Source organism: Mycena indigotica, assembly GCF_014461135.1.
Source record: "Mycena indigotica strain 171206Taipei chromosome Unknown Mind.scaff0004, whole genome shotgun sequence".
In the NCBI taxonomy this organism is placed as follows: Eukaryota; Fungi; Basidiomycota; class Agaricomycetes; order Agaricales; family Mycenaceae; genus Mycena; species Mycena indigotica.
The window spans coordinates 2,128,363-2,155,898 of NW_023503003.1; the positions used below are offsets into that span (position 1 = coordinate 2,128,363).

At 50.8% G+C, this 27,536-nt stretch overlaps 11 protein-coding genes across 11 annotated transcripts; 6 read left to right on the forward strand and 5 right to left on the reverse strand.

Moving 5' to 3' along the window:
• Positions 1–1,708: 1,708 nt before the first annotated feature.
• MIND_00446000 (uncharacterized protein) lies at positions 1,709–5,569 on the reverse strand (the record flags this gene model as incomplete). Its single annotated transcript, XM_037361274.1, has 9 exons — positions 1,709–3,772; positions 3,827–4,050; positions 4,111–4,250; positions 4,300–4,359; positions 4,407–4,563; positions 4,607–4,735; positions 4,790–4,949; positions 4,993–5,293; positions 5,340–5,569. The coding sequence occupies 9 exons, from the start codon at positions 5,567–5,569 to the stop codon at positions 1,709–1,711; spliced, it is 3,465 nt and encodes a 1,154-aa protein (XP_037221566.1).
• A 1,003-nt stretch (positions 5,570–6,572) lies between these two features.
• Positions 6,573–7,536, forward strand: MIND_00446100 (uncharacterized protein; the record flags this gene model as incomplete). Its single annotated transcript, XM_037361275.1, has 6 exons — positions 6,573–6,756; positions 6,803–6,848; positions 6,897–6,976; positions 7,023–7,147; positions 7,197–7,328; positions 7,378–7,536. The coding sequence occupies 6 exons, from the start codon at positions 6,573–6,575 to the stop codon at positions 7,534–7,536; spliced, it is 726 nt and encodes a 241-aa protein (XP_037221567.1).
• Positions 7,537–8,404: 868 nt separating this feature from the next.
• MIND_00446200 (uncharacterized protein) lies at positions 8,405–9,805 on the forward strand (the record flags this gene model as incomplete). The annotated part of the gene is made up of 8 exons (XM_037361276.1): positions 8,405–8,498; positions 8,544–8,658; positions 8,713–8,878; positions 8,939–9,017; positions 9,066–9,202; positions 9,255–9,324; positions 9,380–9,504; positions 9,551–9,805. 8 exons carry the CDS (start codon positions 8,405–8,407, stop codon positions 9,803–9,805), a joined length of 1,041 nt encoding a protein of 346 aa, XP_037221568.1.
• A 249-nt stretch (positions 9,806–10,054) lies between these two features.
• On the reverse strand, positions 10,055–11,347 carry MIND_00446300 (TauD domain-containing protein; the record flags this gene model as incomplete). Its single annotated transcript, XM_037361277.1, has 5 exons — positions 10,055–10,676; positions 10,724–10,765; positions 10,815–10,860; positions 10,913–11,041; positions 11,089–11,347. 5 exons carry the CDS (start codon positions 11,345–11,347, stop codon positions 10,055–10,057), a joined length of 1,098 nt encoding a protein of 365 aa, XP_037221569.1.
• An 816-nt stretch (positions 11,348–12,163) lies between these two features.
• MIND_00446400 (OPT oligopeptide transporter) lies at positions 12,164–14,931 on the forward strand (the record flags this gene model as incomplete). The annotated part of the gene is made up of 8 exons (XM_037361278.1): positions 12,164–12,435; positions 12,487–12,629; positions 12,678–12,820; positions 12,869–13,185; positions 13,236–13,422; positions 13,479–13,548; positions 13,598–13,813; positions 13,862–14,931. 8 exons carry the CDS (start codon positions 12,164–12,166, stop codon positions 14,929–14,931), a joined length of 2,418 nt encoding a protein of 805 aa, XP_037221570.1.
• Positions 14,932–15,273: 342 nt separating this feature from the next.
• On the reverse strand, positions 15,274–16,910 carry MIND_00446500 (uncharacterized protein; the record flags this gene model as incomplete). The annotated part of the gene is made up of 3 exons (XM_037361279.1): positions 16,733–16,910; positions 16,462–16,678; positions 15,274–16,405 (listed from the first exon to the last, which is right to left on the reverse strand). Exons 1-3 carry the CDS (start codon positions 16,902–16,904, stop codon positions 15,274–15,276), a joined length of 1,521 nt encoding a protein of 506 aa, XP_037221571.1. The 5' UTR covers positions 16,905–16,910.
• Positions 16,911–16,938: 28 nt separating this feature from the next.
• MIND_00446600 (Hsc70 cochaperone) lies at positions 16,939–18,181 on the forward strand (the record flags this gene model as incomplete). The annotated part of the gene is made up of 6 exons (XM_037361280.1): positions 16,939–17,059; positions 17,109–17,529; positions 17,575–17,926; positions 17,970–18,063; positions 18,088–18,108; positions 18,159–18,181. The coding sequence occupies exons 1-6, from the start codon at positions 16,951–16,953 to the stop codon at positions 18,179–18,181; spliced, it is 1,020 nt and encodes a 339-aa protein (XP_037221572.1). The 5' UTR covers positions 16,939–16,950.
• A 9-nt stretch (positions 18,182–18,190) lies between these two features.
• MIND_00446700 (uncharacterized protein) lies at positions 18,191–19,204 on the reverse strand (the record flags this gene model as incomplete). Its single annotated transcript, XM_037361281.1, has 7 exons — positions 19,078–19,204; positions 18,946–19,024; positions 18,752–18,889; positions 18,665–18,706; positions 18,510–18,614; positions 18,347–18,463; positions 18,191–18,296 (listed from the first exon to the last, which is right to left on the reverse strand). Exons 1-7 carry the CDS (start codon positions 19,196–19,198, stop codon positions 18,191–18,193), a joined length of 708 nt encoding a protein of 235 aa, XP_037221573.1. The 5' UTR covers positions 19,199–19,204.
• A 207-nt stretch (positions 19,205–19,411) lies between these two features.
• Positions 19,412–21,558, reverse strand: MIND_00446800 (uncharacterized protein; the record flags this gene model as incomplete). The annotated part of the gene is made up of 8 exons (XM_037361282.1): positions 19,412–19,510; positions 19,567–19,732; positions 19,780–19,811; positions 19,862–20,069; positions 20,119–20,967; positions 21,014–21,177; positions 21,225–21,365; positions 21,412–21,558. The coding sequence occupies 8 exons, from the start codon at positions 21,556–21,558 to the stop codon at positions 19,412–19,414; spliced, it is 1,806 nt and encodes a 601-aa protein (XP_037221574.1).
• A 119-nt stretch (positions 21,559–21,677) lies between these two features.
• Positions 21,678–23,737, forward strand: MIND_00446900 (Pre-mRNA splicing factor; the record flags this gene model as incomplete). Its single annotated transcript, XM_037361283.1, has 7 exons — positions 21,678–21,845; positions 21,899–22,690; positions 22,736–22,999; positions 23,052–23,262; positions 23,314–23,582; positions 23,636–23,680; positions 23,732–23,737. 7 exons carry the CDS (start codon positions 21,678–21,680, stop codon positions 23,735–23,737), a joined length of 1,755 nt encoding a protein of 584 aa, XP_037221575.1.
• Positions 23,738–24,743: 1,006 nt separating this feature from the next.
• On the forward strand, positions 24,744–27,531 carry MIND_00447000 (DNA helicase; the record flags this gene model as incomplete). The annotated part of the gene is made up of 6 exons (XM_037361284.1): positions 24,744–24,766; positions 24,812–25,573; positions 25,625–26,237; positions 26,288–26,785; positions 26,837–27,264; positions 27,321–27,531. The coding sequence occupies exons 1-6, from the start codon at positions 24,753–24,755 to the stop codon at positions 27,529–27,531; spliced, it is 2,526 nt and encodes an 841-aa protein (XP_037221576.1). The 5' UTR covers positions 24,744–24,752.
• Positions 27,532–27,536: the final 5 nt, after the last annotated feature.

Consider the following 27,536-nt stretch of genomic DNA (forward strand, 5'->3'; position numbering starts at 1 on the left):
AAATGCGGTCTTTTTCCAATTTTTTTGGCCACAGTCTGCTCGTTGTGTAGGCTGCAACCTCTGAACGGTGTGTGTGCTGCGCATTGATGGATGAAGGTGGTGACATTAATGATCTGTGCGAAATGTGGCAGCAATGCCAGTATCGCACTTGCCACTTGGCGCGCCCGGAGACAATTCGACAATAACGTTGCTCTACTAGGAAATTGGCGAGCTATATTCCAAGTTGATTGCCCAAGTAGTCAGGATTTGCACACAAATCAATGGGAAATCTTATACTATCTGGCATGCCGTTTTGGTGTCCAAAGAAGAACAAAGGTCTTCAAGTTCAACTCGCTTCACCTTCTCATCCACGGTGGGTTTGGATCACCGCTATTCTGTCGTCGATAAAGTATAAAACCTGAGCAATCTCTGTCTGCTGCATTCAAGTTCACCAGTTACCCCTACATCCTACTTGACCGACCATGAAGTTCACCGCTCTTTTCGTCCTCGCTGCCATCGCCGTGCCTACGACGCTGGCTGCAACCACCGGCCTACCTGTGTCTCCGTATGTGCTGATATGCCGCTATCTTTGACTACCTACCCATGGAACAGGATTGGACCGCCCCCTGGCACCACCTGGCACTCGACTACCCTCTCCCACCCCACGACTGTGCCACAGGAGCCGACCACCCGCCGAGACACCACGACCTACTACTCACGAGAAACCATTCCGGGCACTCCGCTCGTCCCTGGGTCCTCTGGAGAGCACACCACCAAGACTGGCCAGGGGCAACTAACGGGCACCGTGTCAATCTCCACCACCACCACAGCCGCCGACTACAACGAGTCCAACGCGCCGGGCCCTGGCGGCGCCGTCAAGCTCACCAACGCCGCTGCCCCCCACAAAATCACCGTCGCCAGCAGTGTCGGCTTCGCGGTTGGTGCAGCCCTCGCTGGCGCTATGCTTGTTTAACATCGGGCCTGGCCCTTGCGGTCTCCGCCACGCACAAACTCCATGGACAATTGCTTTTAGTTTTGAATTCTACGTACTCTACGTTCCCCTGGGTCTTCGAGTCGAAGCCCGGCCTTCTTTTTAGTAGGTAGGTATCAGTTGTCATGCTGTCGGACTTTTGCAACTCGATGTTCTGCCCCTTAAATTTGTCCGTTGTACGTCAAAACCCCGTTTCCTGCTACAAAAAGCACTCGGATGGAGGCTTTGATGCACAATATAGCTGCCTAAGCGCACTAGGAATGCCATCTGCATCTGCCCTCGGTAGTACGTCCTCGTCCTAATAAGGAAATAATTCGTGAACAGGCTTATGATACCTATTTATTTTCATTATATCCGAATTTTCTTGATAGCATTCGCGTTTTTCCTCTTTATTACAGCCCTCGATGAGCTCGATGCTCCTTACGAGCATTACAGTCACATTTACGGCCACAAAATTCAAAATTGGTGCCATCAATCGATGATTTTGGACTTTTTGCCACCATCTTCAACCTTGAAGTCACATAGTCCGAACTAGAGCACATGGAGAAGCATAGTTTGTTACACTAATGATACAGTTGTGGGTGGTATACATAGTTCGAAGGTATAGTAACAAAATGAAGGAAAGAAAGCTCCGCATGGGGGAAGGATAGATAAGAAACAACAAGGCTGCAACGCGAAATCAGACTGGAGAAATAAAGACGCGACACGTAGACTCACTGGGGCAGCAAGTAATCACAATCAACACGCGGCCAACGCCCTCTCGCGCATGGCGTCTAGGTCAGTCAACAGCGCCGCCAGAATTTCCCGGTCGCCTTTGATCGCATCCAGCTCGTTTTCCGCAAAGTCTCTCACGAACGCCCACTGGGTGCCAGCAACACGTGCACACCACACGGCAGACACCTTCGCCCTTTCCACGTCCGCCTCTCTCTGCACGCTTGCCTTGGTCTCCTCGACAATGTCGTCGATCTGTTGGATATGTGACTCATCAGCGGCCCTCAACTGGTCTTCCAACGACGCAATATGCGCCGAGCGGTCCTCATCCGTCCGTTGCCGCAGTTCAAGACTCCCACGAAGTTCGTGTTCCAGATCGCCAACTTGTTGCCTGAGTTCCTCTGCATCCCGCATTCTCGCTTGCTTCAGGTTGTGGATCTCCTCCTCCATCAGATTCAGCTGATGCAATCGCTCTTTGGCCGTGTTCTCAACAGAAGCCAGTTGGAGACGCAAAAGGGTGACGACGGCTGGGTCGACGGCGGGGATGTCTTTCTCCGTCAGCCTCGAGTGGTTTGCATGTGGGGCGGGCGAGGGTGTGACCTCTGGTAAAAGCACCTGTGAAATCGAGCCAAACTCTCCTGGAGAGTTCATGGCGCTCAGGCAAGGGCTCTCTGGTACGTCAATCGGACTGACGGGCGACACTGCGCCAGAACGGAAGGGAGCGGGCATCTCGGAGAGCATATGGGCAATCTCGTCTTGGTCGAGCGACCGCGATGCTTCAGCCAGTTGTTCCCAGGACAAAATTGAACCTCGACCTGCAATAGGGACATTGCCAGCCGGCTTGGGGCGTAAAGAAGAAGGGCTATTTTCGTTTGTGGGGGGAAGAGGGGACAGATAGGACATGTTTGCACGAGACGGTAGTTGCGAGCGGGTAGGAGTCTGGGGAGGCTTCCGTACTCTGCGGGAAGTTACTACATTGCGCGGCATCGCTGGCGTGGGCGCGCCAGGAGGGGCAACTGGCGCTAGTAGAAGAGCAACTTCTTCGTCTTCGCTGTTTCCTTCTTCCGAGATATGGGACATGTTCCCCGCTTCGAGAGGGATTCCAAGCTGCGATGATGACGCTTTTTTGGAATGCCGGGCAAGTGGCGATTCGGTCTGGCTTCGAAGAGGACTGCCGTTTTTGCTACTAGCGCCACCTTTGGGATTTGTCGATTTCGGAGTGCGCGGAGTGAACGAACTCGAACTCGAGGTTGACGAGGAAGGTCGGGGGATAGCATTGTTGTTAATGGTGTTGTGGATATTATTGGCAGACGGGGTCGTTCTGACCGTCTTGGTCGGTCTCGGCGGAGTGTCCTTTGCTTTCGGAGCAGCTTTGACCTGTTTGACGGGTGGACTTGGGGCATTTATAGCGCTGCTTAGATTGGCCTTGAGGGCAGCCCTTTGCGGGAGTGGGCTGATCGGTCGCATACTCTTCTCAACAGCAGTTTCAACGACTTTGGAGGCCTGGTCATCTTCGTCTTCATCTGAGCCGGCTAGTCTCCGTCTAGTCCCCGCTCTCACTGGAGATGGTGGCTTCTCGCCTCCTACAACCGACCGCGGACGATACTTTGGAAGAGCAGACACCCCAGGCCGGGGTCTGAGTGACGCAGACCGTGTTATTGTCCCATTCCCATTCGTATTTTGCTCAGGCTGCTGGTCTTCTTTGATTGTGCCAGACACACGTCGGCGGGTGATCGTTTTGGACTCTGGGGTCATGGTTCGTTTTGGGGCAATGGTAGAAGGCCGGTTGACATCTCCCAGCGAAGCGCGAGGCGCCAGTGCGATGCTGGGCTTCGCGTCCACAGCGGAAAGGCGACGCGAATGGCCACTGGCGTCCTTCAGTTTCTTCGTTCCTTCTTTGTCTTTGCTGATAGCGGCCAACGCCTTCGACGCTAGTCCCAGAGAATGACGAATCGAACTCCTCGTAGCAGCTTTTGGGGGAGTGCTAGACCCTCCGTCGGATGGCATGGTAATAGAGAAAAGAGAAGGGGAAGAGAAGCGCGCAGAGGCGGCCCGACCCTCAAGAGGTGGGTGCAAAGTTGAAGAAGTTGGCTTTTGATGGGAGTCTTTCTATATATGGTGTGGCTACCACATAAACCTACCTACGCCCTCCCGAGGCATGTAGAGAAAAACATACATCGTCGCGGCATTAATAGCCACATACCATCCCCCTTCCAAGGCCACCGACCAACTAGGAATATCTGCCACCTGAGATCTCAAAAGAATGTAGGGTATCAAAAAGTAGCGAGGCTCCAGGAGCGGCGTAGGTAGCAGCGTAGGCAGAACAAATATGGGAAGGAGAAATGTTTGAAGCATGGTTTGTTGCTCGCCTATTCAGTCAATTCAATGAGTTTGGCAAATGAGGAGTCGAAGCAACTCAGAAGACCCACCAACACGCAAGAACCAGGCCCACGCACAAGCAATATAGAATGGAATCAGCAGGTATGGAGCAGGAAAGCGCATGTAGATCCTATGCCACACATAGAAAGTATAATGTCGATTGTCAGAGAGTAGGAAGGGGTGGTGAATCCTACTCATATCGGTCAGTCAAGCACGTTGGTATGAGAAGCCACACGAACGTGAAGAGATTGACTGTGAAAGCCATAGCCAGCGAAGAAAGAATGGTGCACAGTATTCGTCTGAAATATACTTCAGCAGTCGAATCATAAGACAGCGGGCTACGAACAGTTTGCTCCCAAACATCCGCAAGTAGACCTGCCTCACGAGTCCAATAACACCGTGTTTACCACTGATCAGGACTGGCCACCCAAATGCAGTTGAGAAGGCGATGAAGTAATACATTTGAGGGACATGCAAAGTGGGTATGTGGTTTGACTTGTCGCCTGCGCGAATTGAGACCCGATATAAGCACAGAGACAGACCCACCAAGAACAATCCCTCCATTCCAGACAACAAAGGCAGCAAAAGCAATCAACACCAAAGCGTATGGAACAAATGCTGGTAGTATGTCTCGAATGACGCTTGGCAAGCTCAAAAGAGTCTTGATAATATCGTCTAGACGAGAGAAGATAAGCTGAGAACGAGAAATATGAAGACAAGAAAACACACTGGGACGCGCTTCAAAAGCTAAAGGGTCGTGAAGCTGACCAAGTGGTTTTGCACCTGGCGGGGAGCGTCGGAACCGGAGGTACATGAGCTGGCTCATAGCATACGCGTAGAGCACCCATATTATATTCGTCTGGCGGAAGGTGCAGCTGCCTAGACCCAACTACATTGTTGAGACCACAGACGAATAAAAGTCCTCCACACACCAAAGCCGCAAGCCAGTGCTTGCCCTGGAAGGCAGCCGCTATCGTCCCAACAACAAAGACAAGACTGGGTACTTCGGTGTAGTACAGGAAACCGAAAAACCATGCAATCGGGAAGCAGGAGAGGATCAACGCATCGAGCGGCGGTTCAGTCCATCGTGGCAGTCGTCCGCGTTGATGGAAAGCAAGTAGACGTCCAAGAACGAGGGGAAGGAAGAGAAGAGATAGCGCCGTTGTCAGACGGAGTTGTGCGACGTTGCACTTGAGCATGAACATCTTCTTCAGCACCAGAGTCAAAATGTAGCTAAAATACTAAGAATTTTTGTTGTGGGACAGACAGCATAACTCACAGTCCTGGCGGAGTTGTTAGTTTCGGATCCCATGTGTCAAATTCGCCGCGACAGTATGCCTGTGCTTGGGGTATGTGGAATGGCTCGTCCTGGTTAGATGCCAACGGGTCATGTTTATGCAGTGATGAGTGTTGCGAATAGCACACCATGTAGGGCTCTGTAACGACTGAATTGAACTCTTTGAGCACAATGATGGAGAGGCCGACGAAGCCCACGTATGTGGTCGCCATTTTGCGTTGGGGGGAAAGAGACAGAGATGAATTGATTATGTACAAGTCTTAGTCTATCGTCGACGAATCTGATTAGTACACTAGAGTTGCTCGAGGCGATAACCTGCAGTAAAGAGTGAGTCTATGTTGCCTGGAGAAAGACAAATAGAATACCCAGAAGACTGCCACTGGGTAATAGCGAAGATATCAACATTGGGGTTATTTCTGTGGATGGGTCAGAAAGAAGGCCGTCATGAAGAGTAAGTAGCCCAACGAGCCTCTTATCGACGACGTGAGATGACTCTTCCCAAAACCATTTATCATGTGCAAAGAAGTCTTCACTTGCGCTGGCTGCTGCCTGACTTTGGGTTCGACGCTGTCTGAGCCTCTTTGAGAGCTTTGAATACCACTGGAAATTGAGAGGCGCACCTCTGCTCTTCCCATTGTGCAGCCGCGAATATTGATTGCTGAGGCTGGGTCGCCATAGCGCGCGTCGGCTCGTTGTTATTTGATTCATCCCGCGAAGGAGTTGGTAATGCGAGCGAAAGACCGGCGAGACAGCCGAGGATAATGGATAGTTTGGTGCTAAACATTTTGTGGAGGGATTGCTGGACACCCAAGCAGAGACAGTCTTATATAGAGCCCAAGATTGAGGTCGTACATTCGGAAGAGATTTGGGAAGCTTGGAAATCGCTTCGAGAGCCGCACAGAAGTAGAAGGAGGATCGTCTAGTGGCCCGTTAATTCTGTGGACAATTGAAAGAAGCTCCATTTTGAGCACGTAATGGGACGGAGGCAGCAGAAGCGAGTGTGACCTCCCAACTCAAGCTTGCACTCCGACCACGATTTTTGCGGAGTCGGAAGCCTAGTAGCCAAACCCAACAAACTCAAATGCCTTCGCTCGCTTCAATGGTCCCGTTACATTCTGTCGGGCGGCTTCTGCACCTCTTCCAAACCTGATTCTGTCAGCTTGCTTCGTTTGCCTCACCCCATCTCTTCTCAACTTGGTCAATCAACTCCCTCTCATGCAGTTCCCATATCTTCCACTGGCGGAGTCGACACCATTTAACTGGCCAAAGTCTAGACTTTACATCTCTTTTCCTCTCCTTTGCGTCTTACTGGTGTCTCTTTGCTTCAATCTGGCGACCGCGTATCTTTGGTTCGACGCATCCAGTCCAGCAAATCCATTGTTTCCCCAAGCCGTATATTGTCAGTTCACTCCTTGTGGACCGTATATTTCTTCGAACTCGATTAGCACCAGCTCAGAGCGCGTTATCTTACAGAGCTATCAAGTTCCATAGGTCGATTTCCTGCCTCAACTCCAGCTGCATTTGCTCATCCTAAAATAGCGGCTTCGGTGCCAACATGCCGATCTATGACCAGCCTCCTTCAGACGCTGTCGATAATGCCTGGAAAAGTCTCTACAAGTGTGCGTGTAATTTACGTTCTCTTGCGAGTCCTCATATTTTTCACAGTTGCTTACTCGAAAATACCGAGAAGTCAAGCGCAATTTCTGGCGAACAAGACGTATCCGATTCTTGGGGACGAGCCCAGGACCTATATGCTTGCGCTGGACGTATTCCATCAGCTCCATTGTTTGGTGCGTTTCCGTTGTTTCTGGTGCTTCTCGCGTTCAAACAGTGTCGAAGGACGAGATTCGCAAGGCCATGAATCCGGACTATTACCCACACACGGCGGAAGGAATCAACACGAGTCATATGCAGCACTGTCTCTCGAGTCTACGCCAGTCTATTATGTGTGCCTCCGATATCACCCCAATAGTTGCGTCGAAACTTGACTCTTTTTGAGTAATCTAACGTGTGGTTTAAGGTGTGGCAATGGTCCGAAGGATCGCATGCCGCAAAGGAGAGGTCAGATGTGCTTCATACATGCAGGGACTTTGGGAGAATTCACGATTGGGCCCAGGCTCACTTTGCTGGCGCCATGCAGAATATGTCGGTTTATATTGCAGACGATTTGTTTGTGTAGAGACTTTGGCATCAATGATTATGTAATCATCACTCTTTTGCTTCCCAAACATTAGCGCGTACGATGCGACAATGTTCTCTAGCGCATCCACGAGTGCTTTTCGTCACCTGTCCCTCGCTTCACATCGTGAACAAGCTCCAGTACGAGCTCCCTATTGGTCAAAAGAGGTCTCCGTCCATCTTCCAAAGTGTAATTTTCAGAATGAGCAATGACTTGAACAGAAGTAGACCTTCAAGCTCCCGCTATTCTGTGCCGCTCTTACGCCTTCCAACTTATAGAGTCGCGAACCGAATATCCTCACAAGATAGCCAGCCATATTCAGCGATTGCGAATGAATTGTTGTCCTGCGTGTTCGATGGCCAGGCATTAGTCCAGGTTGTATTTCCAAGGCAATGCTTGCTCAAGTCCGAATACTGGCGCTGAAACATAAAAGCAAGACGGGTCGAGTCTCCCGCCAGGCTTTTGAGTCGTGATGATATTTCCGCTGTCCAAGGTTATCTGTTAAACTCTCAGCAGATCCTCGACACGTTTTCCGTCCGGATCGTAAGCTTTCACTGTGGTCCAGACCGTCAAGCTGTTCGGTTCTTTCATTATATGGTGGACCCACTCGCCTGTCGGTAAAAAACAACGTTGGTTAAAACCATGTTTGGTGCGTAAAACCATCAGAGGTAGGAGTTGCGAGGGGCACGTGTGGCGCTGGATTGGGCAGGTAAGCTTCTTTACTGCGAATGAAGCCCCATCAACCACACGAGTAAATCGCTTCCTCGGGCGGTCGAAGTCCTTCACTTAAAGTGCCTCCGTCGACCCGACTTGTCCACGACCACCATCATCTCTTGCGCTTCCCGCCTTCGCCTTCGACCCCAGCGTAATGGACAATCCCCAGTACACGCTTGATACGCCTGATGAATTGACCTTTGAGAGGGCCTTTTACATTGGTTCATACCTCACGGCGATACTCTATGGTCAGTTTTTTCCCCACTTTCTTTCTGGCTCTTACGCCCTTCCAGGCATGCACGTTTCGATATTTTTCTTGACCAACTACTTTTTTCTTGCCTCTCCCAACTGGCGCAAGGAGTCGGCGTTCTACATCGCCTACGGGACGGTTATGCTGCTTCTCTGGACGTGAGCTTTCAGTATCTGGCTGTGTACACCACTGCTTTGCTTATGATTGGACAGTATAGCACATAGCTGCAATGCTATCTTCGGGCAATATGTTTGGATCGACCACCGTGATGTGGTTGGAGGACCGGCTGAATATCTTGGAGAGAACATGACGGCTTGGTATAACACTCTTGGAACTGTCGCTGGAATTTGCATGAACTTCATGGCGGACGGCCTTCTGGTTTGTTTAGATTCTTGGGCTAATTTCATCAGTGCTTACTTTGCTCGTCGTTTTTTGCAGCTCTACCGTTGCTTCGTCATCTGGGGTTCGTCATACATCATCATTGCCTTTCCTGTCGTCGTCTACTTCAGCGCAATGTGTGAGTGATTCTTCGACCCCGCATTGCCCTTTTAATGCTCGAATGTAGCAATGGCGATCTTGCTCATATACCAGAGCGCAATTCCCGCTGGCACCGGCTTCTTTTCTGGCAGTTCCATCTCGTTCGGATTGCCTTATACTGTCCTTACAGTCGGCCTGAACGTCATCACGACCATTGCTATCTGCGTAATTCTAGCCGTTTTTAACTCCCATGCTACGCGCTAATTGACTCCCTCAGGTGCGCTTGCTGTTTGTTCGCCGTAAAGTTCGCGCTATATTGGGCGAACAGCACTGTCAGACTTATACGGGTTCGTCGACTGCCTTTTATTTCCGCATATTAATGATCTGGCTTCTCTCTTATAGGTGTCGTCGCTTGCTTACTTGAATCTGCTTTGCCATTCACCACGCTCGGAATCATTTACGCTATTGCTTATGGTCGTAATTCGCCTTATGCCTTCGCACTCCTCCAGGTCTGGGCCGATTTTTGTGTAAGCATTCCAAGTTTATTGTCTGTTCTGGACTGAAATGCCCCAGGCCATCAGCCCCCAACTCATCATCCTCCGTGTCGCACTGGGGAAGGCATGGTCCAAACAAACTGTCGCTACAGTCTCCGTTCTTGTGTTCGACCATCGCCGTGCTGTCGTTGATACAGAAAAGGCGCAGTACCGCCACGACACTGAATTGGACATTGGCTTACCTCAAGAGCTGAGTCGTACGACTGACCTCACGTCCTCCGCGACCAATTCGACGTCGAGTACCAAGGATCTTGCACGTGGAATTGCTATATAAGCATTTGGGGCGTGTTGGCGGCGTCTGCTGTGTGTTAAGAGATGCTTCTTGTGCTGATTCTCGTCCATGTTGGACTGCGCTTAAGCTTATCCTGCTATCTAGAAACCCTAGTATACTTAGTTGCGCACGCGTTGAAGGCGTTGTTTTTTGTCGAACTGTACTTGTGAAATGAAAGATGTCTTTAGTATTCCCAAAACTCGTGGACTTCCATATCTGATGTGCACTAGCCATATGGCTTTGCTATTATTCCTAATCCAATTTGAGACCTTCCAGAGCGGGAATCGGACGCTCGGCTTGTGGGGTAATCCGTGCCCCGTGACGTCGCTCCTTCGAGTCGCCATAATCGACAATGGCAGAATGCGCCGTGATCCTATTGTCCCACAGCGCAACGGTTCCCGGCTCCCATTTGAGACGGGCTTGGTTGTCGCCCGACTTGTCGATATGGTCGTATAGGAAGTTGAGAATGTTTTCGCTTTCCTGCTTCTTCAGCCCGACGATGCGGCGTGTGAACTGCCTATTAACGTAAAGCGCTTCCTCGCCGGTCACGGGATGGCGTCGGACGACTGGGTGCACGTGCTCGACAGGCTCGCGACGGACGACGCCGCCACGCTTGCCGGCACGAGAGAAGTTTGCTTGTTCGACGCCAGAGTGGACGGCGGAGAGAGTGCGAAGGAAGGTAACGAAGGGGGGCGAGAGTTTCTGCAGGGTAGAAACTTGCGAGGTGAAGAGGGTATCACCGCCAGTAGTCGGTTGCGCCAAGAGGAAGAATGTGGTCAGGCCGGGTGGCTGCAGCTCGTAAGAGACATCCGAGTGCCAAAAGGTGGATGTTGTGGACTCGGCAATTTCAAAATTGAAGGTGGAATTGGCATCTCTGTCAGCCGTGAGGGCAAAGTATGGAATTTTGCAAGTAATGCTGACCGATAGACAAGGTGAACCTCCGGATAGCCTGCTGGATGGCCGCTACATTGTCTGGTCAGACGCAAATGAATGTCAAACGCTTAACTCTAACCTGGTAGGATGAATATGAAGTCTCCCAAAGTAAGAGCCCCATTGCTCTGGTGGAATGATTTCAGCGAATCACAATAAACAAGGGGTGAACAAACGAACTGTAAAAGTCGGGGCCGCGGTCAATGAAGTCATGCTGGTCTCTGAACACAATCAGACCGCGTCTGGCTACTTCCAAAGCAAGCTCGTCACGAGCATCTGCAGTCAGCTCTGCTAGATTAATCCCCCGAACTGGCTCGAATTGAATAATGAAGTTACTCCGCCATGATAGAACTTGCCTTCAGTTCCGAGACGCGGAGTCAGCTCGACTACGCTGGTGGCATTTTCAAGGAAAGCTCGAGGATTGGGGTGAGTCAACGCTCGTTGTCCAGGGTCGACATGTTCGAATGGCTCGAGAGGCGGGTATCGATCCTCTGAGAAATGTGGTAGCAGATGAGAGTAACGATAATCTTCCTCCGCCTGAACCGGATTCTTGAGAACTAGTGTTTGGGGCACGTTTGGTGCCTGGGTTTGCGTGATAGTCTGGGTCTGCGACATGGTTGGTGGAGAAACTCTTGCAACATCCCGAGCTTATAAAGGCAAGGAAGAGCGGCCGGACGGCTTGGAGTGATGAAGGCGCCATTCCACGACCACAAGACGCGATTGATGAGCAAGAAGGGATTGCGAGGGAATTGTCAGGGAGAAGGAGTCGAGGAGCTAAATATTGTGCTGAGTTGAGACTTGGGTGAAAAGATCATTCTTGAACGATGAAGCCATTGCGGTCAGCAAAACGTTGGTTGCAAAGATGCAACGACACAGCCTGAAGGTACTTCGTGCTCATTGCGCAAGGGAGAGAAAGTGTGAGTCTGTGCCGGTCCGAACAACTCCGAGTCACAGGATTCTTAGGCTCTGCCTAGACCCGTCTGCGATCAATGCAGACTGGATGCGAGTCTGGACAGGCACATCAGTATGGCACAGCATTTCCAAACTGGGACACGGATGAGTCACCGCTCTTTTTGTTTTCGGTTGACACGAAGCACTCTCACGACAATAAACCATACGGAGCTCAAACCACGGTATTTGGACGATTTCAAGACCCTTGTGGCTCGTATACGCATTGCTGAGCGGTCAGGAGTGCTAAACCACTTTACATGCAATAAACTGACCCTGCCAGAGGCTTTTCGCGTTTACTTCCGTCGCAAAACCATGGTCATAGCGTTATCAGAGGGATCACGCGCTTGTCTAGGTCTGCATTGTTCTTATTGTCTACTCGATCACCCCAGCGGCGTTCTTCCAAGCGGGATGGATTAAAAGAGATGTCGCCTTACCAGATAGTCCTACTCTCTTTTCCCCCCACGAGAGCAAGAGGCCACCATGGAGGACGATCTCAAGCCATACACCAGCTCGAGCGAGGAACTTCCTCAGTATGTTCGTCGCCGCCATGTCCCCGATGTCCCCGAGGATGTCGACTACATGATGGAGCACCTCAACGACCCGAACCTCGAGCTCAAGCGGCCACTCATGAAGCCGCAGTCCGTCAAGGACAAACAATACGCCCCGTCGGATGCGGATGCAGAGTCATCTGACCGCTACTCTATGCCATCGAGGGCAGGCTCAAGGGACTCTACGGCAATTGAGTTTGACGAGTGCGTTGCTGCTGACATTCATCTTATCTAATGCTCATCTTTTCTTATCAGTGAGTCCCCCTACCCTGAAGTTCGCGCTGCAGTCTCGAGCGTCGACGATCCCTCTATGCCAGTCAACACATTCCGCATGTGGTTCCTCGGCATCTTGTTAACGATTCTTTTGGCTGGCGTCAACCAAGTTTTCGCATTCAGAGGTGAGTTACATCTCCTCTCGACATTCCAGTTTTCTTAGCTTTCGTCAGCTCCCTCCGTCTTCATTACGAGCATTGTCGGTCAGCTTATCTCACTGCCCATGGGTAAATTCCTCGAATGGGCCTTGCCGACAACACAGTTCAAGACATTTGGTTATGTTTGGTCGTTCAATCCGGGGCCGTTCAACATCAAGGTTGGTGAAGCTCTCCAAGAACCCGAGATATTCTAACTGTCCATCCAGGAACACGTTTGCATTACCGTTATGATCAACGTTGCCTATATTGGTGCTTATGCGACGGACGTTCTCGCAACTCAGCAAATGTACTACCACCAGCGTCTTCCCTGGAGCTACCAGATTCTCCTCATTCTCGGGACACAAGTCTTTGGGTTCTCCATGGGTGGAATGCTTCGCCAGTTTGTTGTATGGCCCGCGTCCATGATCTGGCCCAGTGCCCTCGTGAACGCCGCACTGTTCAACACTCTGCACAAGAACTACGGCAAGCGCGACCGCGGGCACATGACTCGCGAGCGATTCTTCCTCATGTTCCTTGTTGGAAGGTAAAAATATTCGATTTCATTGGCAGCTTGGAACTCATTCTTTTACGCAGTTTTGTGTGGTACTTCGTGCCGGGCTATCTCTTCACTGCCCTTTCCGTTTTCAACTGGGTTTGCTGGATTGTGCCCACCAATCAAGTTGTCAATATCTTGTTTGGAGCGAATACTGGTCTGGGAATGAGTGTTATCACTTTTGATTGGGCTATGATCTCGTTTATCGGCAGTCCTTTGGTAACCCCAGTATGTGTCCTACTCTCTCTCGTCATTCGATGACTTGCTTACCTTCTTTATCCTAGTGGTGGTCCCAAATGAACACGATTGCGTCTGTGATCATTTGCTTCTGGCTGGTGGTGCCTATCATGTACTGTGAGTTCGAATCATCTTCGTCGTTGGATACTCTCTAACACTTTGTCAGTCAAGAATGCCCTTTATACGGCTTACCTCCCATTGTCGGCATATGTGTCGTTTGACAACACGGGAATGCCCTACAACATCTCGGCCGTTGTTCGCGACGGACAATTCGACTCTGAGCTATACGCTGCATATTCGCCAATCTTCATGACAGCAGCCCTGTGCATGGCCTACTTCGTCTCCTTCGCCTCCTTTGGCGCCATCTTTACTCACACTTTCTGTATGTTGTTCCGTTCGAACATGAGCACCATAAACTAACAAAGCGCAGTGTGGTTTGGTCGTGATATTGTTCGCCGCTTCCGAGCAAGTCTGAAGGACGAACGAGACATTCACTCTCGGCTTATGATGACCTACCCAGAAGTTCCCGCTTGGTGGTACATCGTCGTCGGTGTTCTCTCCACCGTCTTCATCTTCGTGGCTGTCGAGATATTCCCCACGCTTCTACCCATCTGGGCTGCGGCACTCGCACTCATCATTGCCATGCTCGCCACCATTCCTCTTGCGATGCTTCAGGCCATCACCAACCAACATGTCGCTCTCCAAGTCGTCGAGGAAATGATTATTGGTTACGCTCTTCCGGCTCGTCCAGTCGCCAATATTGTTTTCAAAGCCATTGCATATACCGGAACCGCCCAGGCTGTTGCATTTGCTGGTGATCTCAAGCTTGGCCACTACATGAAAGTTCCTCCAAGGATGATGTTCCTCGTCCAAATGATCTCGTGCATCATTACTTGCTTTGTTGTCACCGCAACACAAAGCTGGATGCTTGGAAACGTCGCAGGCATCTGTACCTCCGATGCACCCAACGGCTTCGTCTGCCCGTCCACACGGGTCTTCGCCACCGCTTCGATCACGTGGGGTGGTATTGGGCCTGAGCGTCTCTTCAGCTCTGGGGGAATGTACAACGCGCTCCTCTACGGCTTCCTATTTGGTGCTCTTGCACCAATCCCCTTCTACTATCTCGCGCGCCGCTATCCTCTTTCCTTCTGGCGCTACATCAACATCCCCGTCTTCTGTGGCGGTGTTGCCGCCATCCCAGCAGCGTCAGCCTACAACTACGCTGCGTGGGGCCTCACTGGCTTCATCTTCAACTTCTGGGTTCGCAGGAGACACTTCCGTTGGTGGTTGCGCTACAACTACATTCTCTCTGCCGCGCTTGATGCTGGCGTTGCTATTGCCCTTATCATCATCTTCTTCGCAATCCAGTACCCAAACAATGGTGCGGCAGGCACCATTGACTGGTGGGGAAACACTGTATGGCAAAATACAAACGACGCCATGGGCGTGCCATGGAAAGTTTCAGAGACTGGAACTTTCGGGCCGTCAACATGGTCATGATTCAATATTTCCTTTGGGCTGGCTTGTCCCTTTCCTTGCGATACATCCTCCGCTTTGCATATACTGACTCCCATCCATCACTCGCATTGTTACACCCCCCCATATCTTGTGTTACTATTATCCACTTCGCCTTCCTGGTTACGATTTTGTAGTTTTGTCTACGTATGGCTCGAATGACTGCAATGAAAGAATGACTCTGAAACCGAACAGTCCGACTTGTGTGTTCCTTTAATTTGACAACGACAGGATAACAAATCTTCGAAAGGAACTACTGAGCTTACTTGGTGCGGCAACGAAATAGCAATGGAACAAATTACATGGTCAATTCTACGTACAACAAACTTATGCAGAGGGCGACCAAATTCTAACCTCTCGTCCAGTGGCTCCCCAGATTTGCCGTCCCTGGGACGCTGGAGCGAAAACCAGATCCGTTACCTCTCCGCCTTCATCAAGTCTGGCCAGCTCTTCCCATGTTTTGTGAGCGAATATACGCGCGCCCTGACTTCCAGCGACACCAAAGAACTGTGCGCTGTAGTCATACACGACCTTGTTGATTTTGAAGCTCTCTCCGAGGTCGATTGTGTGCGCCGTCTTCCGCTTCCGGAGATCCCAAATGGCCACAGTGGACAGCGAGTTGGGGGCGAGGAGATGGTACCCGTTTTCAGAGAATGAGAGCGTGTTGACTGTGAATGGTGCAGCACCTTCAGGCGGGTCGAGAATTGCGGCAGCGGCGCCAGTACGGACGTCGTAAATATAAATTTTCGAAGTGGGTGTACCAAGTGCAATGAGGGTTCCGTCTGGATGGATACCAAGGGACGAGAATGGGTCGTCGGCAGGGGTAGAGTGGTAGACTTGTTCGGCCGTGGCAAGGTCGTGGAAAGAATACGTCTTGTCCGCTGAACTGAGACCAAGAATGGTCGATGTGGGATGTACAACAACGCCTGTGATGTCGCTTTTGTGGGTCCTAACCGTGCCTTTCGGGATATATTCACCCGACGCGGAGTCGTGGGCCCAAATTTTCGCAATTTTATCAGCACCACCAGAAAGCACCAATGTGGGTTCTCCATCGGCCTCGCGGAAGGCGACGTGATTGACTTTTTTGGTGTGGCCTTTGAGTGTGGCCAGGACCTTGTCGGTGTCACGGTCGTATAGCTGCACGATCTTGTCGTTACCGCCAGTCAGGAAGTGGGAAGGATTAGACGCAGAAACTGCCAGCGAAGTAATTCCTGCAGGAGAGGCCGAATGAAGAGAGGGAATGGTGTGTTTGGGACCAAGGGCTTTCATTTCAGCTGTTGTCACGTATTCTGGGGGGGGCTTGCGCTTTTTACGAACGCCAGAGAGCGCAGCATGCGTTTTTTCGATTTGTTCAACAACATGTGCAGGCATGGCGGAGGCAGATTCGTCGTTCATTTCGACGTCTTCAGTTGCAGAAGTTGGGGCAATGCCCACAGATACTTGGACATTTGCAAGAGCCCTAAAACACAAAGTGTGAGCTCTGGATGTAACGACAAAGAAAACTGGTTGACTCACTCTCGAGCCGCGTCGCGTTCTCTGATCAAACGCGCAACAACACGCTGAGCAGCATCTTGGTTGTACAAGGCATAGCTCAGCTCCTGTCGGATGGAGTTGTTTTGTTGTTTGAGGGCGAAGCACTCGAGAATCAACGCATCCCACTCGTTCTGGAGAGCATTCAACGTTGCTGGGATCGAGGTCAGAGATGGAGGACGTGGCGCGGCGGTTTCTGGTGCTAAGCAGGCAAGAGTGAGTCCATGAAGCAGTATACCTCATAATTTGTACTCACAAGCCTTGATGCTAATAAGGTCTGCCTCCTCCAACTTTTCGTCAGAGATAGGCTCCTTGCCATTCTCTGAGATATACTTGAGAATAAGCCTACGCTCGTAGACCTTCCCCGTCTTGGAAGAGACGACGGGGTCTTGGGGTGGCTCGCCAGAAAGTGCGCAGAAGAAAGCCATTTGGCAAGATGCGCAAACGCGTGACAGGTGTGACACTCAACGTTCAATGAACGACAACAAGCAACGCCTTGTGCTCAGCATCATCGACTTTCTCAACCAATCTATCGTCGATGGAACGGTGAAGAGTGACGATAAGGAGAGCTTGGAGGTTGCAAGTGCGCATCGTTATAGTACTCCACCCAGACCTCTGACTGCAGTCAAAAGTCCAGTGCATCGGAGAAGCATTTGGAGTTGATCCCGCCGACGATACCCAAGTGAAGAAACTGTCCGTCAAACCGGCTACACTGCCTAGCATCTTCGATGTGTTCCTCAAAACCAAGGATAAAGTTGGCACAACTGCGACACCTGCTGCTTCGACGTCCTCGACTTCCAAGCGGTCTGGCAGCGACAACACCAAGGCTGACGATTACAAGGCCAATGGCAATAAACTGATGTCTGAGAAGAAGTACGATCAGGCTATCGATGCATACACACAAGCGATCTCTCTGGATCCTACCAATGCAGTCTACTACTCGAACAGAGCTGCCGCTTATAGCAGCAAGGGAGACCATCTCGCCGCAGTCGGTGATGCTGAACAAGCCATCGCGACCGACCCGAAGTTCGTCAAGGGTTATCATCGACTAGGGTACATTTTATTATTCAGACGAACTTACTCTAAGTAACACTACAGCCACGCACAATTCTGCTTAGAAGATTACGAGGCGGCGGCTGAAGCTTTCGAGCGCGGGCTCAAGCTGGAACCAGGCAATCAAGGTCTCAAATCCTCACTCGAGAATGCTAAATCCCGTATCGTTCCGTCATCAAGCACAGGAGCCAGTTCAGCTACTCCCCGCGGTGGTGGTGGCGGCGGCGGCGGTGGACTAGCTGATCTACTGAGTGGTTTGGGTGGTGGTGCTGGAGGTGGTGGAGGCATGCCTGACCTGGCCAGTCTCATGAGCAATCCGCAAATGATGTCAATGGCTCAACAAATGATGGCTAACGGAGGACTGGAAAACCTTATGCGGAATCCGAACGTGGCCAACGTGCGTTGCTGCTTTTGCTTTCTCCTCCTCTAATTTTTTCCAGATGATGAATCGTGTTCAGAGTGGAGACATGCCTTCAATGGCGGAGCTTATGGACGACCCGTCTCTCAGAGATCTTGCCCAACAGTATGGAGGAGGTGCGGGTCGATAGAGCACGACAGACCAGATAAAATTATGTAAGGGTACGTATGTGGTCGTATACTCTACTAACTTTGCTTACCATATACTCTAGAGCTACTTGTAATGGGCGATTAGTTATACATGTTAGAGACCGTCTTCGTCAGGTGGGGTTAACGGACTTGCGTCGTCTGAAGAAGACTTGAGAGCACTGCATTGGGCTTTCCAGTAATCAATTCTGGCACGGTAATGTCTGCGCATGATGAACTTGGGCTTCAGTAACTCAGTTGACAAGCAACTCACTGTTTAGCATTGATAGAAAATGTTTTGTACTCAGCTTTAAGCTGGACGGTGTGCTCTTCAAGCCCTCTGGCTTTCTGCTCAGCAGTTTCAGTCCTGCTCCTGCTTTCTGCTAGTTGTCTGAACACTTTGAGCTGCGCGACACAAAGTGAATCGGTCTACCCACTGTTCTGTCTCGCATATGACCAGATCCTTTCCTTCATTATCTTCTTCGAGTTGACGTATAAGTGTTTCTTGCTCTTCTACCCTGTCCAATTGTGCCTTGAGGCAACTGCATGTTGGTCAGGGGAGACGACAACCAACCACAGCGATTCTGCTTACGTTCTTAGATTTGAGAGCTCAGATTCGTATTTGGAGAGACGCCTGCACTCCGCATTAGACTGCGTTTTCGGAATTACAGTACCTTACCCTTCAAGGGTTGTGATGCGTGAGGCTTGGTCCGCAATAGTCTTGCGCCGCTGATCATCCTCAAGCGAGTAAATCCGCGGTTTCTTGGTCGTAAGAGATGGTTGGTCTGGGTTTGCGGGAGAAACCTTTCGCTTTGAACTGCAACAGCTTCAAGTCAATTATCGACCCTTGGCACGAGGAATCGGCGACCATACTCAGACAATCGACGCGACACAGAAGGTCCTAGTTCACTAGCGTCTTCATCGTCGTATATAGGGGACCGTTGAGGAGGAGCTGAGCCGCCATTGAATACTTGAATTGCGGACTAGGCAATTTGGATCACGTACTTGAGTTAGGGTGCATGGTGGGCGGGAAGGGAGATTGGGGAGGAGAAGGAAGTCGAGCGTCATGAAATAAGGATGGAGAGCTGGCGCTTGGACCCAGTTTCGTAAAGCGGCCTGCCTCCATGATGGAAGGATGGAAAGGGAAAACAAAGCGAGACAAAGTCCCAAGCGATATGATGGCAACATGAGCGCTCGCTCAACCTAATTCCAGCATCACATTAAAAGTCCGTACAATAACCAAGGTAACTACAAAGTAAAATAAGAATACAACAATTATGGGTGAATTCTTGAAAGTGTCAGGTTGAACTGAAATGAAAGACTAAGGAGGAAGTTCATGTCAACTGTCGTCCTTGCGGCGCATTTTACGCGTCTTCTTGCCCATTTCCCGCGCCAAAGTAGGAGGTACAGTCTCCAACTGTGCAGCATCAGAATGGCCCTATTGTCAAATGAATGAGCACCGAAAATCAGCAGGAAGATAATAATAGAACGCGCATGCTTGAGATGATAACGTAAGCCGCTTGGTTGCTTATACGCTTTGAAGCACCCAGCGTGGGTACAAATGTAGACACGACGATTGCTGTCGGCTTCCTCAATCACATCGATCTCGTTAGTTGCCTCAAAAGTCGACGATACCGCGTTCTGGAAGTGAGCCGTTGATCTAAAGAGAGAATCAGTTTGCTTCAAACGATTGTTTTGAATACGGACATCTGTAGGTGATACTGGAGCCCATTAAGAGACTGGAAGATGTTGAGAGTTTGCCAAAATAGATAATCTGATCAAATTGTACCTTCCACGACTTGCCGCAACCTGCCAAGGCACATCTGTACGGTCGTGAATCATTGGGTTTGTCGGCAACCTCATTATCAGGCTCCTCTCCATGAGCCTCTCTGTTGTGGTCTAAAAGTTCTTTTGACGTCGAATAGCAGGCGGAGCTCGTAGATTCTCCTTCTGGCCAACAGGATTCAAGACCACATGCATATGCACGGAGCTCAGGACTGTTGATTTGGAGTCAGTGCCAGGTAGTAAGGGTCATTTTCAACCTACTTGGATGATGTTGGAAGAATGCATGATAGTCGTGTCTCGCCAATCGCCTTTGCTTTCCGTGGTCGCTTTTGCCGTTTGATCAGAGTCTGCGTGACGGGAGGAAGGGGATTGGGTTGAGATGAGAATGCGACGGGAGGCAGATCTAGTTGAGGACTATCTGCAGGAGATAGTGGAATAGGAGGGATAAGCGGAGAGCAGGTTTGGGTATCAGGAGGCTGGGTGGCGGCAACGCTACTCGTCGATTCAGTTGCTAATAACAAGGAGCTAGACGAGGGCAATGCGCTTGGAGGGTTAGTGCAGTCTAGTGTCTCGATAGACGGCGTAGGGACCAATACTGGCGTGAAGCGCTTGGGAGGTCGAGGGGGAGGTAGATTGGGAGAATTGATGAAAAGTTGTGCAGGTGAAATGGTGTACGGTGTTGGAGTCGTATAAAGTGGAATTGGAAGAGGCTGAGCAGGTGACAATGAGGTTGCAGGCGTAGTGGAGGCGGATGAAGAAGTCACCAGTTCGGGTGTGGGGGATTTGGAGTCTGCCGGCCCCGGAGAAGCCGAGGTTGTAGGAGACGGGTAGTCATATGGCATATCCATTAGTTCGTCAACTGGAGGCAGTGGTAGCGACGGGCGAGGCGGATCAGACAACGCTGCGCTCAGCGACGAGGAGGAATAATTGAAGGGCATCGGAGGAGACTTGAGGGGCATTTGAGGCGACGGCGCTCTATATGTTTCGGTTGGATGCTCGCTACCTAAGGCAGTGGGATAGGACTCTGGAGGGTAATAACGTGCAACAACAGTGGGATGTTGCTCAGTTCTTCGCTGAGCTTTCAGACGATTCCGCTCGAGTAGTCGATGTCTAAAGACAATGAACACAAGAGTAGCAGTGGGGAGACAAGAGGTACCTGTTTCTGCAACCCAGTCCACTTCGACCTAATTCTTGTCCGACCCGACCCCATTTTCCACCGATACGTGCAAATGCTTCCAGCAGCCTTACATCTTCCTGAGATGTCCATTCATCCTTCTTGAGACTTGGATCTAATGCTTCTCGATAGCGTTTTGAACAAGCCTGCGGCACAAGTTTGGATTGATGATGGGCTTGACGAAAAGACATACATCATCGGTGCGACCCTGGATAGATCTCGCTATGAGAGACCATTTCGGGCCATGCAGCCCATAAAGCTCGATGAGTAGATGGTCTTCAGAGGCAGTCCAGGCACTCTTTTTGATTGTAGGCGAAAGAGAGTGAAGCCAGCGCTGCCATCCGAAGTCAGACGCCAGCAAGAGTTAGCTCTATAAAAACCTTGCGGCAAGCCTTATTAGTCCTCCCAGGAACCGCTTGAGCCACGGTCTTCCAGTTATCATGTTCCCCAAAGTTCGCCACAGCGGCAAGTAGCAACTCGTCCTCTTCAACTGTCCATCGTCGTTCAACTCCCGCTCTTTGGGCCATATGATGGCGAATCTTCCGCTGAAATTATTCCGATGTCGTTCACGAGGCTATAAAGGCATTGCGTCGGTGTGTTGTTCTGCTTGCTGTGTGTCACGGTGACCGTGACGTGACTCATTCTGATGTCGGCACTCAACAACCTTGGATACTCGTCAGACGAGGACGAGCCTATTGCTGTTGATAACCCATTCGGTCTCTCAAATGAGCCTGCTGCAAAGAAAATACGCGTCGATGAGCCCGTGACGGAGCAGAAAACGGTACACTCTGCTGCTCCTCATGTCCTTTCAGAGGTTTGAACTGACTTTGCTCTTTCCCGTCGCACACAGCTCATGCACCCCTCCAGGATCCTCTTAACCAAACATCACTCATTACCCGACCCACCGATACCCAAATGAACGTCAATATTCCCTACCAAGACATGATTCTGCCCGTTCAAGGCCCTGTAAACCCCTTCGCCGACCCCAATCGTTTCCAGAATCAGAATGCGCTTGCGGGCCACGTCGAAGAGCAAGCTATGTCCCATCATGCATTTAAAACGCAGCAGCAAACCTACGCGATGCTCGGATATGCTGCGAATCCGTCGGTAGACCCAAACGCACCTGCGATCGTGGGGTCTATCGAAAACGCAAAAGCTAATGGGTTTGCCACCATCGACGCTATTCGCTCAACTAGGTCGGAGCGCAAGGAGCTGAAACGCAAACGGAAGGCCAAGGGCGACCTGGAAGTTGTTGACGGTGACGGCGCTTATGTTGGGCCCTGGGGTGAGTGGGAGGGTGAGGGCATTCAACACGAGTTCCTTGCGGGTGTAGAGGAGGATGCAGACGAGCCGTCGGAAGGAGAAGCAGAGCCAGAAGTCCCGATTAAAAAGGGCAAACCAAAACGCGCCACTGGTGTTGGCCAGGAGTATTCAGTTTTCCACGGCAAGTCTATGACGGACTACCAGGGACGAACATATATGTCTCCACCCGTTGCGGAAGCGCCAAATATTCTTCAAGAAGCTGGTTCCCAAGATTGCTTCATTCCCAAAGTTTGCATTCACACTTGGACCGGTCATACCCAAGGTGTTTCTGTCTTGCGGTTACTACCAGAAACCGGGCATCTTCTGCTTAGCGGATCTATGGACACTAAAATCAAGGTGCGAGCTGCGGCGCGCATATATTCACTGACTCATTTCATTTAGCTCTGGGATGTCTATACGCACGGAAATTGCTTGCGTACCTTCCATGGTCATACAAAATACGTCAAGGACGTCTGTTTCTCGAACGATGGCCGGCAGTTTTTATCTTGCGGCTATGACCGACAAATGAAGCTTTGGGACACGGAAACGGGGCAATGTCTGAAGAGGTTCAGTAACGGGAAGATCCCGCATGTCATTCGTTTCCATCCCGATCAAGACAAACAGCACATCTTCCTCGCTGGTATGTCAGACAAGAAAATCATTCAGGTTTGGTTTCGAACAAAGATACCCAAAAGTGCTATACTGATCGGTGTCACAGTATGACATGAATTCTGGCGACATCATCCAAGAATATGACCAACATCTTGGACCTGTTAATACCATCACTTTCGTTGACGAAAACCGACGGTTCGTAACCACATCGGACGACAAAACGCTACGGGCCTGGGACTACGACATTCCTGTAGTCATCAAATACATCGCTGAGCCTCACATGCATTCGATGCCTGCTGTCAGCCTACATCCTTCCAGTATGACTGAGTTTGCTTGCCTGAATGCTAGCTAATAACCCATTTTTTTAGAGAAGTATCTCGCTGCCCAATCGCTCGACAACCAGATCCTGATTTATGGAACGGACAACTTCCGCCAAAATCGCAAGAAACGATTTGCGGGGCATTCTGTTGCTGGCTACGCTTGCCAAGTTGGGTTTTCGCCAGACGGCAAGTGGATCAGCAGTGGTGATGGCGAGGGCAATGTAGTTTTCTGGGACTGGAAGACAGGTCGCATCAAGTCACGATTAAAAGCACATTCCAAAGTGGTCATCGCTCACGAATGGTTACCACACGAAACGGTGGGTGGTGTCTGCCCGCGGATGGTTTCGCATACTGACCAATCGGCAAACAGTCTAAAGTTGTTACCGGTTCGTGGGACGGACTAATCAAGCTTTGGGTGGGTTGCTGGGCTTGATTCGTGCGATTCCTGTGCTAACTATCTTCTCAGGACTGAGCTGGTTGTGTGACTATATGACCCTGTAAGAGTATGAGATCATATACAGACTGTTGAACGAGGGAAACCGCGTGGACGCTTTCAAAAAAGGCTGATAGTTTGCGCTTTCGGAACTGCGAATTCAATATGGTGTCGAAGCGCACTTTTGGTGCGGAATCAGGAAGGCTGTCTGGGCTCAGGTACGCCGAATAGGCTGACCCGAATAATTCCAAGATCGAGATTTATGGGCTCACAAGTCAGTGTCGGCGGTGGTGAGCACAGTGGGAAACAAGGGAGGGCCTCCACGGGAGATCTGTGGCTCGCTTAGGTGACTCTCGGCATGGTTAAGTCGTCCCTGAGGTCAAGATTTTGCCAAACTTCGCGTCAGAATGACAGCTACAAGTTAAACCCATTTGGCGATTGAGATCGGGCTACAATATATTTAAGAGCAACTTTTTCCGCCGTCTTGCTCTTCCTCCATCCACCAAAGCAAACCAATAATGCGTTTCTTCACCTCTCTCTCCCTTCTCGCCGTACTCCTCGCCACTTCTGTCTCCGCTCTTCCCGTGTGTTTCTCCCACTCAACCTACTTTTGCTGGTTGTAACGCGTCTTTCTTTGTCAGATCGTCGACGGAAACGTAGTCGCTCGGGACAGTGCTAACAATCGGGACTGGCGAAGAGATAGTGCTGGGAATCGTGACTGGCGAAGGGACAGTGCAAACAACCGGGACTGGCGCAGAGACAGTGCTGGAAATCGTGATTGGTGAATCAACCCCTAGCTGTTCGTCTTCTTTCTCTTTGAGGTTGAGTTTATTATTCACTCCGTTCAACAGTTTTTTTTTTTTTTGCCTCAAATACTTTGCAATCGCCACCTCTTTCTCGCCGCACCCACATTCATTGCATCGTCCTTACCGTGGCCACAGATAGCCAGAGCGTCTCCGTCTTGTACTCGTAAATACCTTAAGTTTTTCGTGGGACAATAGATCGTCTTCACGCGAACAGTCACTGTCACGCTCCCTTGTCATCTTCCGCCACCATGTCGAACGCCGTGTAAGTGGTCCCCAAACAGCCTTGCGCGCTCTCATTGCGTGTCAGTGCTACAGATGAGGACAGAATCGACGGCCACGCCACGAGTTTCGACGAGTTTTTGTCTCAAGACTTTGGCTCGCTGAATTTCAAGTATCGCGACCAGGCGACGCGTCTCCTTCGCACCGATGAAACCCGAATAATTGTGAATATCGACGATGTACGCGACTGGAAACGCGATTTTGCCAATGGGATCCTCCGAGAACCAGCAGAATACCTCCCTGGCTGCGAAAAGGGTCTTCTCGACCTCATCAAACGCCTACCAGAATCAGAAAAGCACAATATGGAGTCAAAGACGTTCCGCCTTGGTTTCGTCGGCTCTTTTGGAGATCACCATGTCAGTCCTCGCACCCTCCATGCTGCTCATCTGGGCAAGATGATCTCGGTCGAAGGCATAGTCACCCGCTGCTCCCTCGTCCGACCAAAGATGTTACGATCGGTCCACTTCTGTCCTACAACCGGCGACTCCCACTTCCGAACATACAACGACGCGACCTCATCCGTATCCAATGAACCACCGTCTACTTCTGTTGTTCCCCAAATTGACGAGAAAGGAAACATGCTCCAAACCGAGTTTGGACTGTGTTATTTTCAAGACCATCAACGAATTAGCATTCAAGAAATGCCTGAACGCGCCCCCGCAGGCCAACTTCCCCGCAGCGTCGATGTTATCATGGACGCAGACTTGGTCGATAGATGCAAACCAGGCGATCGAATTCAGTTAGTGGGTGTATACCGAAGCGTTGGAGGTGGTTCAAGTGGCGCATTCAAGTGTGTTCTTCCTGCCTAAAATGTACTCGTCTTTCCTGAATTCACTGCTAGGTCCCTGATCCTCGCCAATAACATCAATCTACTGTCCTCAAAAATTGGTGGTGGCATTGCACAAGGTCCCCTTACTGTCGACGATATTCGTAACATCAACCAGTTGGCTAAGCGTCCGAATATTTTCAACCAGCTTGCCCAATCGCTTGCACCCTCCATCTATGGGCACGAATACATCAAGAAGGCCATTCTCCTCCTGCTACTCGGTGGAGCGGAAAAGAATTTGCCTAATGGTACCCACATCCGTGGAGATATCAATATGCTCATGGTCGGAGACCCATCTACCGCAAAATCTCAACTCCTTCGGTTCGTTCTTGGTACAGCTCCCCTGGCTATCGCGACTACCGGAAGGGGAAGCTCTGGTGTCGGTCTTACTGCCGCCGTAACGACCGACAAGGAAACTGGTGAACGGAGACTGGAAGCAGGCGCTATGGTCCTCGCCGACCGCGGTGTTGTTTGCATCGATGAATTCGACAAGATGTCTGATATTGACCGGGTGGCAATTCATGAAGTCATGGAACAACAAACGGTCACAATCGCCAAAGCGGGCATCCACACAAGCTTGAATGCCCGCTGCAGCGTGGTTGCTGCCGCGAACCCGATTTATGGGCAGGTGCGTCTAACATGGTTTTCTCGGTTGATTTTGGTCTGACAGCAGTTTAGTACGACATTCACAAAGACCCCCACAAGAACATCGCCCTGCCAGACTCGCTACTTTCACGTTTCGATCTGCTGTTCATTGTTACGGACGATGTCGAAGAAACGCGGGACCGCTTAATTGCAGACCACGTTCTCCGGCTCCACCGGTACCTCGCCCCAGGCGTTGAAGAGGGGACTCCAATTCAAGACAACCTTTCCCAACCATTAGCAATGGACGGGCCCGAGGCCGCGCAAGAAACCGAAGTAACTGATACGAGTCCATTTGAACGCTTCGATCCCCTTCTCCACATCGGCGTCACTCAGCCGACCACTGGGAGAACAACCAGGAGCAAGTCAAAAGCTCAAGAACCGCCACAAATATTCACGATTGCCTTCATTAAAAAGTACATCCAATACGCCAAGAGTAAGACAGCGCCGATACTGACCAAAGGCGCGGCGGACCATATCGTTCAGGTGTATGCGAATCTCCGGAATGAAGTTATGGAAGGCAACAGAAAAAAGGTTTGTCTTGTCGCCGGCTAATAATGTTGTGCCTGGCTGACTTGCGCACAGACGTCACCTTTGACCGCGCGTACCCTCGAGACCCTGATTCGGCTCGCAACTGCCCATGCTAAGGCCCGTCTTTCGCCCCAAGTCGAGTTGGCCGATGCTGCAGAGGCAGAAACGATCATGCGTTTCGCTTTGTTCAAGGAAGTCCCGCGACGGCAACGACGGAAAAAGCAGAAGCTTAACTCGGGAGGAGCCCATGCTGAGGGTGATGGGGCTGAGACGGAGGCAGAAGATAGTGAAGAAGATGAACCTGAAGTTCCTACTCGTATGAGCATGCCACCTCAAAAGGGCAAGAATACCCCATCGCCTGAACCCGAGCCGGCGCCGCAAGCCCCTGCCCCAACTCAAGATCCCATCTGGGGTGACGAAAGTCAGGACGTCACAATGGAGGTTGACGCGCCAGCTGCAGCCGGTCAGCTATCGTCAGATCGGTAATTCTCATCATCGCTTTTTTTCGAGTTGTTCTGATCACCGCCTGTCTGTCTAGACTGGAAATTTTCCGAACTCGGCTAGCTTCTGCTTTACAAACGACCCTGGTGGGACAAGAAGCAGTCACATTAGCCAATGCTGTCGAGGAAGTCAACAGGGGCCTCAATGTCGACGACCTTTTCACCACGGCGGAGGCCAGGCAAGCATGTGCGGCTATGGACGACTCGAACCAGATTATGTTCAGTGCTGGTCTGATATACCCAGTATAACTTGA